Source organism: Drosophila eugracilis, unplaced genomic scaffold (assembly GCF_018153835.1).
Source record: "Drosophila eugracilis isolate 14026-0451.02 unplaced genomic scaffold, ASM1815383v1 contig_722, whole genome shotgun sequence".
Lineage (NCBI taxonomy): Eukaryota > Metazoa > Arthropoda > Insecta > Diptera > Drosophilidae > Drosophila > Drosophila eugracilis.
In genome coordinates this window covers 917688-930009 of record NW_024573616.1, presented here as the reverse complement: position 1 = coordinate 930009, position 12322 = coordinate 917688, and the positions used below count along the sequence as shown (strand labels likewise).

Sequence of the window (12322 nt, the reverse complement as noted above, 5' to 3'; positions counted from 1 at the left end):
ATGTGTATTAAAAATCTAGTTTTGACTAAACTTTATGTGTTTAACGCATTTTAAAGATTTGCATAAATTGTATTTAAAATAAATCATAAATATTAAAATAAATCAAGCCTCAAACTAAGTATAATCGTTTATCATTTTTGCATAATAATGGTACTGAAGCCAATATAGTAAATGCAATAATTGACAATAAATAAATTGCATTATATCGAAGCATTGGAATTGGCAGTATCGCTCCTTTCAATCTGTAATCTGTGGCTGAAACTCACCTTCATGTGGCACATACAGATTGAGATACAGACAGTCCTCGCTCTCTGTTCGAAGATAGGGCAGGAGGCGACTCAAGTGCTTATGACGACCACGGGACATGTTCTCACTGCCATGGGGCGAGAGGTCCGGCAACTTTTGCGGGCAAACCGGAGGAAGATGGCGTGCTATCTTCAAGCCCTGCCAGGGCAAGGGGGCACCTGAAACGATGAACGATAAGTTTAATAAAAATATAAGAGCGATTCTAGAGGATATTGATTTTTTCGAATTAAACATACGTTTATGTTCTTTTGAAGAGTATATCGAAAAATAATAAAAGCAAGAAATAAGTTATTGGTTTTTCTTTAATTTGCTTAATGATTTTCAAACTAATACATATTAGACTCTAAGAAGATCTTAGACATTAAGAGGAACAATGTTTATAACAACAGCCTTGCAACCCCTTAACAAGTTCTGGGAATTTTAGTATCAATCTTTCAGAATAAAAAAAATATTCATTATGAAAACTCAATAAAACGATTTTTCCGAATTCCTACCCCACCTTACACATATCTTGTGAAATTCAATAGCCCCTGCAGAGAACTGACAAAGAGGGCATACGAAATAACATCCTAACCCATTGTGGCCAAACACATTTTGCTATTTCCTCTCACTGTTTCGCAGCCATTCGATTGCTTTCGAAGCGCTGTGGCCAAAAAGTCAATTCCGTATTTATGTAACACGGTCAACAGGCACTTGAAAACGCCATAAACAAGCAAACACAGACATACACAGAGACACGGCTCGGACTTCCTGCACACAAGTGCCATTGGAGACCAAAGGACACTTGGTGCCCGGCACTCAGTTCTCGGCATTTGGTCCTGTCCATATCCGATTCGTGGCCAAGTTGACTGCGGTTACGCTTTGGTGTTGCAGTTAACGTCAAACCGTGCTCGCAGATGCGGAGAATCGTCGGTGAATGGCCAACCACGATTTGGTCAAGTTAGTTCGGATTCTGGTCACTGCTTCGAAAACCAAATCTAAATCAGAAATCCATGCGGTTAAAGGACGCAGAGGGCGGAACCCGCACAGATGCCAATCCATCTCGGTGGAGCGTTGGCAAATCGCTTACAAATTTTGACACCACATTGTTACGGCTTCAGATTGTTTTGCGGTTATTTAGGAGCGATCGATATGCAAATTCATGGGCTTAGGCAAATTAAGTGGCTTCAATCACCGAGCCTTGATTGAAAATATTATTGCAAATTCAAACATGCTTTGAGTGGGCTCAACCAATTCAATAACAATATTAACACAAGCAACTGGCAGGCAATAATTGATTCAAGTCCAACAAATAGCGCACGGAAAGAAATTTGGGAATACATGGAAAATACTAAAGAATTAATTTACTTTTAATAACGATATGATATGATATGTTATTGATTTAGTAAAGATCCACAAGATAATGGGCAAAAAATGCTCAAATTTTTTTACAGTGCACTCAATTTCAATTTCAACAAGTTTATTCATCAAAAAGTGGGAGTGGGTTAGACCACCCAAATCAAAGCGAATTTCAATTTCGGATGCTCGCTCAACACCCCAAAAAATATGCAACATTTACACTTTGACACATTCGCGGCGGACAAATTTCATTTCGTCGCGTTATTGAGCCCATAAAAATACGAAGAAAAGAGCAACTCCAAACGTGTATCCAATATGCGGATGTGAACATTATTTGCATTTTGTTATTAATAAATTTCGCAACCGGCACCGGCAACAGGAAGAGGTTCTAGACTGTGAACTCAGAACCCAGAAAACTCCAGCGGAAATGGGAAACGAACGACGAGCAGAATCGAAAACGATGTGTATTTGTTTGGTCGCAGCGCACAAACAAAATCTATCACACAAACGAACAGGACTCCGTTTGCATACGGGTTTGGATGTCCTCCGCTTTGACAGGCTATCTACACATTACGCATTCGCAACGTGAGCATATTTGCATTGGCTTATATTTGCGGGGCGAATTTCAAGGCAAGTTGTATCAGCGACGACGTGTTTGCAATGGCACGCTGACAACAACTCCCCCTTCACAAATATGCCCGCCTCTAGTTGTTGCTCCTGCTGCTACTGGTGTCACCGTTGATGTTGCTGCGGTGCAGCGAAATGTTGCTGCTGTCCGCTCGGATTGAGTGCACGGCATTCAAGTGCTCAATAAACTTAGCGCGACAAACGGAGAAGTGCAAACTGCCAACTGAAAACAGCCACTGGAAACTGCAACTGGAAACTGCAACACAGCCATCTGACACGCAAATCGTGGCCAACACTTTCAACAGCCTCCGGGGCGTGTTAATTTATTGTCTTTACGTAATGCGATTCAAAATCACTAAGCTATGCAGCGTCGCCACGTAGGACGTACACTGGGAGCATTGGCTGGGTGCCAGTTTTCGCATTCCGGAGACTTACTTTGCTATAATCCTTTATCCTTTAATATAAAAACAATGATAATTCAATTAATTTTAAGTTAGTTAATTTTTCATAAAGGAAAGAAGATATTCCTCGTATGATTATGGACACCTATAATCAAATTGCTTTGCGAAAAACAAACCCTTGCTACTTTTGGCAGACTAATTAATTCTTTTCATTCAATTAAAAGTTATATTTTTAGTAAAAGTTTTTTTAAGTGCACACCAAGTGAAACCGGAGGCCCGTGTGGCAACGAGGAAGTTACGCTGCCAACAGATGAAGCTGCGGCCTGTTTATGCCCAGAAAACCAGGACAAAGGCCCGAAGTTTGGCTGAAGTGTTGGCAGCTTGGCGGCCACAAATCTCACAGGCCAGTTGGCAGACTAGCAACGTAAATCATGTTTTGATAAACAAACTAAAAATACATATAATACCAGCAATTTTCACTCTTAATTAAACAAGCAAAATATTCATGTACAAAGCCCGAAACATAATCGCACAACATATGGCCAAGTGAATGGGCAAGCGGGATGGGGATGGCTTGGATTTACATTGCAATCCTTGTAAAAACAAGCTGCAATAATAATAGCCATTCGAGGCAGGAAGCACACACACTCAGAAACGTGCTTTCAGGACCAACATCCTGCCAGATCGGTGTTAGAGAGGGCACATGTCAGGCTGTGAAAGCCTAATGCCGGGGCCAGCTTCAACGATAATTGCTTAAATTGCAGGCTAAATTCTAAGTGCCCCAGCAGCGCTCCCAGGACCAACAGGATGCTCTAACATCTAACATGGACAGCAGGAGAAATGAGGCGGCATGTGTCGGCCGCTCAAGGAGTGTTTGCCCTACCCCAAAACCCTCCTTCCACCCCAATGGAGTTTTGGGTATTTTGGGGCTTCGAGGTTTTCGGGTTTGCCTGTTGGTGCTCCAAAGTGGCAATTTGCCATCATATTTGCGGTCACAAATAGTGCTGACTGCCTACGGCGGGAAGGTATAAGCATATAAATAGCTAGGATTTCAAAGTTTATTGGGTCCCTCAAATGGAGGATCCCCTAATAAATTATACAAATTGCTATTCTCAGTCGTAAATAGTAATTTTTAATGAAACATGTTTAGCTGTTTAAATGTTATGGTTTAATCCCCTTTTCAAGTTCATGGATGGTTTAAAAAAAGGAAATTATTTACAATGGGCTTTTGTTTTCCAAAAACATTGTTTATGTTGCATTTAACAAGCAGCTATCAATATTCAACACATGTTAACTCTTATTTTGCACGCTTTAAGCCAGAGGGTTTCGTTTTTGTTAATGATTTAATTGTCTGATGTTTATAAAAATAGATGTAAACTGCCATTAAGTTCCATTTTCATATTTTAATAGGTACTAAACTTTGTTGTCTGTTTTCCTTAAAAAAGACTTTTGACAATGCCATTCTCAATAAAAGGGTTTTAAGTTCAATTGCATTGCTCCTTCACATTAAAAATTTGAAATATTTAGATAAGGTAGAATTTAACAGTGTTACATTAAAAATTATCGATTGGAAAATTGATTTCCAAGAACTGCTAAATCTAGTTTTAGTCATATCTAATCAAGTCCCAGTGTTATAGAAAAATACATTAAACCAAGAAAAAACCATAACAAATGATAAATATTAGATATCTTTGTGGGAATGGTTAATAAGAACATACAAAGTCCCTAGACGGCGAAACACCAGGAACGAAGAGATGGAGATTGACCATCTGGAGAAGGAGGTGGAAACGACGTGGACGATGAAGATGAAACCAGAAGATTGAAGCGATCTGCGAGGAGAGGAACGAGGAGCATTTGAGAAGAGTTCACGATGATAAGACCTGCTCAAGGGAAGCAAATAAGACGCAAAGATTCTATATAAATAATGTAAAATAAACATATTTGTAATTAAATTTATAATATAAACATAACTGTTATTTAAAAAAGACCTCACATCTATATAATTTTCGAATAAACTGTGGCCTGTCGAATAAAGTATCCTTCATGTTTTTTATTATTTGTAAAAAAATTTAACAGTGTTAATAGTCTCCATATAGAATTGAAATTAATCTTTCTATATCTCGCATTTTTCATCAAACTAAAGGCACTAAAGGTAGCTATTTCGGACACTCACCTGGTGGCATAAAGCGCCGATTGCCCGTGGGCGCCTCCGCGTAGGGCAGTCCCAGGAACTGGTCCACCTGCCGCAGTCCGCTGGTCACCTGGAAGCGACGTGTGATGCCCATGAGGCGACCCTGCTTCACCTGGATCTCCTGGGTGTACTGCAGCTTATCGGGGACCACATGTCGTCGCCCCGGGTGATGGGTGGTCGACGCCTCGCCGCGGCTGTCATCGGTGGCCAAAACTGCGGCCGTGGGTTTGTCAGTGCCATTGGGTTGCTGTCCATGGGTGGTTGCATCATCGGCGAACAGCTTGCTCATGCTCTGCCTCAAATGCAGCTCCAAATTGGTTGCCGGGGCCTTGGCACGTCGCACTACCGCCTGATGGCCAATTGATCTGCCCGGATCCGGCTGAATTGTCGTTGTGATGTCCCCGATAACCCGTGTTTGCTTTGAGGTTTCACGCAATTTCATTGCGTTTTCCAGTTCATTTCCTTTGTGCAGCTGCTTTTCGGATGTGGCCACGCCCCCCGCGAAAAGGTGGCTTAATTGCTGGCGATAGCCGCCAACTGTCAGCAGAAATAGCCAAAATGATGCCAAACGAAACTTCATGGCTTTGTTATCCGCCCCCGCCGGCTCTCTACAGCTGCTGTTTTCTGCTATTTTCGATATTAATTTTGGCCTTACACTCTCTCTCTCTTTTTGGGGAAAAACTTTTCACATTCCGCTCGTGTTTGTCTTTCCTTTTTGGTTAATTGTGCTTTTTCCTCGGGTTTTTCGCTGTTTTCCTTCTTTGTTGCGTCCAACCGAATGGCTCACATTTTCCGGACTCCGTATTTACATGGATTTTCTTTGAGCGCCTTAAATAGTTTCGACAGTTTATTTACTTGCAGAATTTAGCATGCTCCTTTGTCCAGTTCTTTTCCGTATTTAATTTCATTTGCAACAAAAGTTTCGTCTGCTTTTATACGCCCGAACATTGTTTGCGAGGAGAAAAACACCAAGAAAATTGTTAGTGAAAAGCACTAAGTATATTGAAGCTGCTCGACAATTTCATTACACTTTAATTTTGGTTTTACGCAAGCTTACGTTTTTCTTTACTTTCTAAAAGAAAATTACTAGTTTTTATAAAAAAAAAGATTTTTGATTAAGCAAAAGGTATCTAGAAACATGTCTTAAACTAAATATATATTCGAGAGAGAAACTGAAATCTTCTTGGTAAAATTTCATGGAACATCAGGAAGATATAGAAAACAAACAACGGCCCCCTTAAAGTCAATTCATATCTGAAATTAATGGCCCGTTCTGATTGAGTCAATCGTTCAGTTCTCATTGGCACTGCATTTTCCAATTGACATGCCCTCTCGTGTGTGGCAGACAATCAATGTGCTGTTCATTTTCAGAATTTCAAATATTATTTTAGGACTCCTCTGATGGTATGGTGGAAGTCACTTATTTATAGTGCCCATTAGTTATGAATGCCTTCAGACTTTGGACTTTGTCAAATCGATTCGATCGAAGTAAAGTGAATGGAAATGAAATGAAAAGAACTTCCGACACTTATTCGAATGCTTTTCATGTTAAACATGATAAGAAATTGCCATTAAACCGAATATTTGTATACAAATGAGAATAAACGTTGAACAAGCGTCCGTCATTCAGGTCCTGACACATGCAAAATGAGCTCCGAAGGCTTTTCACAATTTAGTGCCGTGTAGTCTCACATTTGCGTAACGTAAACAAAGAGCATTCAGAAATAAATGGAATGGAAAATCCAGTCCATAGCTAAAGATTTCCCATGACGATTAATCATAAAAGCAAAAATACCAATGAAAATTCAATTAGCTTCCTCTGTTTCTTTTCCATCTCGATTTATGTCGACACGCCGGCGAAGTGAGCTAATTTCGCTATAAAAGTAAAACAAACGCCAAACTCAAAACTAAAAATGAAAAGGAATTTAAATGTTTTTTTACGAGCACGCCAAGAAAGGCGCAGTGACGTAGGAAGGGGGTGGCACATGGGCGGCACATGTGTTTGTGTAAACCCAAAATGTGTGACTGAGTGTGGGACTCTGCGCGTGTGTGCGTGAGTATATATCAAAATAATCACAACGCACTGACACACTAAAAGCATTTTTCACAATAACAACAAACTAAATAGAACAAGCTAAAATGAAAATGTACAAAAATATTAGAGGAAAAGGGCGCAAGCCGAAGATCGGACACTCTTATAATAATATATTCTTCCAAATATATTTTTTATTCAAAAGGCATTACAAAAATCTTATTATTTGTATTTAAATCATTAACAGAAAATGTGTAACCCAGCGAAAAAATAATAAGAAAAAAGGTAAAGCTAGATAATCGAGATATAGAACAGGTTATTTAGTATTTCTATTAGTTGTAGAGATACAATAAAAATATAGTTTTAAACATTTATAGATTGAAATCTCTCTGCCAAATATTAAAGTATTGGCAATATTTCATCACATATTTATATATACTTTACTACATATACAACTAATAAACAACCTAGAGAATAATAAAAAATCTCTTTAAATGATTTTGTTATTTATTGCATTTTTTGTTCGAAGTTTTACTGTGTGTGTGTGTGTTTTCCCGGATATGAGCATGTTGTGTGCTGGTTTGTTTGTTTGCATCACAAGCACACATAAATGTCAAGGTACATTTGCTGTGAACATAAAATTGACCTTTGCTAAACGCGTGGAATGGATGCTGAAGTGGAGTTTAGCCAAGCACTTAGACAGCCGTGAAAAGCGCCGTAGCGAAAGGAAAATCCCATAAATTCCCTCAACAACTCGTTCGAAAGCTAATTGAGTCAGCATAAACGGATGTTGCTTTTTAGCTATCTTGTTATAGAATATCAGTATTTTTAGAACGGAGCGAAATAGAAAATCAATGCTATTTCTGTGATGTTTTCTCGGCAATCTGTCGGTTTAACGTATCCACTCAGTGAAAGTAAATTAAGACAGCTGTCGGCGGCCATTAAATGCAAATTTCGAAAAACGAAAGCTGAAACTGCAGGGGCTACCAATACCAATACTCGCCACTAAAAGTGGGACTAATAAAAAATAAATACAGAAATAGAGATAGATAGAGAGAATAGCCACGGTGGCAATGCAAATTTAAACAAAATGCACAGTGTTAAAAATAAATAGTAAGTGCTTAAAAATAAAAACGAATGGACAAAAATATTCACGGAATTTCGCTGCATTGTCCGCTCACTCCACGAAATGTCGTCACCAAAGGCAAAAATAAATAAATAGAGAAATTCGCGAAAATAGAAGGAAAATCGCAAGACAAACTTGCCAGTTGGCAGCTGGCGAAAAAGGAAATCGCACCGAACGGAAACAAGATGGGAAAATGGAAAAATCAACGAGAGCCGGGAAAGCGGGAAAAGTGCAATTGGAATTTAAGTAAAGTGATTTGATTTGGATTACTCTGTCGCGAAGTCACTTATTTTCTGCCGGTCCACTTGGCCTGGTCAAAACAATTCGCGGAATGCTTTTCTTGCTCTGATGAAGTCACTCAGCCGAGCATTTGGCATTTGGATTTGCCTTTGGATGGTTAAAACGAACAATTTGTGGGTCAATTGAAGTGTGCTGTCTGCTTGAATAAACTTTAAAATAGAGCGAAAAGAGGATCCTTATCCGCAGACCGCATAATCAATAGCGAAACACTTTCGACATAGTTTCGAGGGAAACAGATGTGACAGTGTCATAAATTATATTCCACCAGCCATGTAACAATTCCAGCGAGAGTTTCTCCAGCGCTTTTGTGATGCAAATGATGACAGAAGGGCCACGTAGCTGGGGTCCCATGGGTTAAGCCCCCTTAACCCCAGGAAAACAACATTGTACAACGGACACAGGGCCAGAATTTGCATAATTAGCACAGAAATGTCGACGCATCGAAAGCTGTCACTTCTGACACGCCAAACCGAAATGGCAACTATAAAGTACAACTAATTTTAGCTGACTTGCAGAAAACAACATTTGGAAAATACGAAAATTCAAAACTGCGACAAAAAGTTCAACAAACCCCAAGCCAAATGCAGAAGATCGTGCCGAATTATTTCGAATTATGCGATTTATTTTTGGTCTCCCTCGCAAAAAAACATGCACAGAAGTGGGCGGTGGGCAGGGCGAACTATCGTGCAAATTAAGTGAAATGTTTATTTTTAAATAATTCGGTTACTCGAAACACAACGAATTTGTTTCAATTTGTTTACATAAATGTTTTTGTGCAACGAAAAGGGATTTGGCTTGGCGTTTAGTTTTAGTAAACTTGTACAAGCCGTGTATTTAAAGACCCAAATTGGAATCCCGAGCACCCGAATGTTCATCTAATAAACACCTAGAAATAAATCGCTTTCTCGGATAATCTGCGCAAGATATTCGCTTTATATTTGTTTGCTATTATTATACTTTGCTTATACATATGTATGTATGTTGAAATATTTGCAGGCGTCACACATCACTGAATTTTCGAATATTTTCGATTTTTTCGAGCAAGTATTGGGGGCAATTTAACGAGCTCCACAAGAAGTTAATTCCTGCACTTTATTTATACGGAAAAAAATATATGGGATCTTTTTGCACGTTTTTACATTTAATTATTTTGCATATTTTCCTTCGAGAAGGAATATTTCGTTTATTAATTAAGGCAAATCGCCATGGCATTTCATGTACTCGAATGAGAACGACCAGTGAAGCAGATTAATTCTTTTGGAAATTCATTTTCACGGGCCATTTGACCATTGGATTGCCGATAATTATGCGCGTTGTCAATTTTTCAATTTTTGCATTTACCAAGTTGTGCTTGATTTGTTGTATCTTTGATCTGGCCGAAAGATGCGCAAAACAATTTTGGCACAGGCGGTATTTTCGTTTGTCACTTTCTGTGGTTTCGCACAAATAAATCGAAGATGCCTTCGATTATTTTCTTTCATTCAGTAACGATTGCTACACACTTGAAATAAATCACTCGGCAAAGACTTTTCTTTTTCGAACTGATTAACTTCGGTGCCTTCTGCGCGTAAACATTTTCACTCGAGCACTTGGCACGCGCTCTGTTTGTGTCCCCTTTGCAGATATTTTCTGGGCGTTATTTTTGGATCACACAAGATTTATTTCACTGCTGTTTGGCTTGGCATAAGACTTTTCCCCACAGAAAGCAAAACGAGAAACTCGAGCGATCTCCAACCGACACGATCCACGTTCAAACTGCAACTGCTCGGAGATTCTTAAGGCTGAAGAATTGCCGGGCATTCCCGGGATCTTTTCTCTTTGACAAAATCTTCTCTTAGCTGAGAGAATTTCACTTTTGCGCTAGAAATTCTCGAAAATTCAGGGTAAATTCGGGTTTGTTTACGAAATTGTACTGTTGTGAAAGATCACAAAGAGCTCAAAAGCTGTCAAGAAGGGTTTGTTATCAATTTTCTTAAAAGACTAAGAAGTTTTCTTAATATGTGATCACATATTCAGTCTATTTTGAACCTTCGAGTATTTAATTTAAGGAACAGTGCAATATATTAGAGGTGATCTTGGTAAATATTTATAAATTATATTTTTTATAATTCCATATCCCTTCACATAGCATTCCTTGTACTTCCTGGAGATTTCCATATCCCATTTCGGAGAAATTTCCGCAACTTCCGCTCCCTGAATACGTAAATAAACATCTTTTGATGCCGAGTGGAAAGATTTTCTCTTTTCTGTTATCAAAGACTTCCTGCCGCAAATCTATCTCTAAGTCTAAGTGCACAGGCAGGAGCCAAGTTAGGGTCTTAAAGCAGCTTGGCTCTCAGCCAAGAATCAAGGAAAGGAAAAAGGAAAAAAGTGAACTCCCCCTAAGAGACAAAGCCGAACTCCGACCTAGGTCTACCTCTATTTGCCAAGCGTTTTTGCATCGCAGCACGCAGCAGCTAAGTGACTTGTTTGACTTCTTCATTGTGCCTTCACTTCATCGCCAATTTGGTGAGGCCACTGGAAAAAGGAAGATGTTTAAGGTGATTGCTGAAGCGAGTTTGAAAGGGTTTTTTACGAAGTAAAAGTCGGAGGAAAAAAGAAATACCAATAAATGTGCTAAGTCTACAGAATTTTGCTGTACCCTCTAAAATAAAAGTTAAGCAAAAATAACACAAAATGGAATCATATTTTTGTTATTGTTCGAAAACCATCACTTAGTGTTTTAATCTTGGCTCATATTGCCAACCTCATAGTTCCATACCCATTAGACTTAAGATCCACCTATCAATGTATACATTATGAATAAGTGCCACATATGGCAACATTGGCTACTCTCCCCACATATGGCAACTTTGAAATTTTCCTCAGTATCAATTAGGCAGCCAAACAATCAAAAACAATAAAAAAATACTCAGTCCACACAAAATCGATCAACGCATTTAGGATCAGTTATTGTCCATCACTTTAGGTGCTTAATTGAATAATTCACGAAAAGTAGGAAAACAAAAAATAATATAGAAATTCGGCAAAGGTAAGACTATTTCTGGTTATGTATGTAAGATAATTCGATATTATATATGTTATATAAAATTTAATAATAGTTACACAGGTATTTATGTTTAAATTATGATTTGACAAATAATTTGGCGCGACTTTACAATAGTTTGACAACTTTTCGACCGATTCTCTAACGACGCTTCAACTTCTCAACTTTACGGCAACTCTGACGACTTCTGCTTCTTACTGCTGAACCTATTCGAATACACGACCCTATTCGAAATTCGTAGGGCTGCCAACTGATGTGCATAACGCCACCTCACATATATACTTCACGAAAAAAGTTATTTTAATATTTTAGAAACTATTTAGAAACTCCATAAATAATAATATAATAATAATTTAATTTTAGTTACCCTTGACTTCCTGTCAGATATTCGTTTTATATTATAATGATTTTTTCAATGACAGTTACCCAGTCGTTCCGAACGCATCGACATTAGTGAATCTCTTTCTAGACTTTGGTCATGACAGAATAAGGTGAGTTACTGGTGAGTTATTGGCGTCCTGTCCATGGAAAGGTCGTGATAAATCGGACATATTCGTAAAAGTTGTAATGCAAGATTTTCACGAATCCTTGCAGTGCACGTCGTAGTCCTGATCAAGATGCACAATTTCGGATTGATGACTCTTTGATGGGATAAGTGCGGCCGTAACTATGTGTTGCAACTGTTCGCGGTAATTGTGGACTAAAATGGGTATGATTTTGTTAATTTCTAGTCATGCCGCAACTGCTAAAATGTCCATATTTTTCAGATGAGCATGGTAAAGTGCAAGTGATCGATGAAGCTTCAGGCTCAAGTCTACAAGTCGTAGATCAAGATAGCTAGGGAACATCTTTACCACCGTTTTGGATCGTTTTTGGTGTTCGGGATATCAACCACTCTACCGTTGGACTGTAAGATAGGCGACTTTAAGGGTGCGCAGTGCGCATCAAGATGTGA

The 12322-nt window shown here is 38.8% G+C and overlaps 1 protein-coding gene across 1 annotated transcript in view; it reads right to left on the bottom strand.

Annotated features, from left to right (window-relative positions):
- The window catches only part of LOC108115107, a 40613-nt gene extending 30549 nt beyond the window's left edge, over positions 1-10064 (bottom strand). Inside the window, 3 exon segments of the mRNA XM_017226356.2 lie at positions 267-464; positions 4846-5789; positions 9663-10064. Of these exon segments, the coding sequence (XP_017081845.2) occupies positions 267-464; positions 4846-5443 (796 nt within the window). The 5' untranslated portion in view covers positions 5444-5789; positions 9663-10064.
- Positions 10065-12322: the final 2258 nt, after the last annotated feature.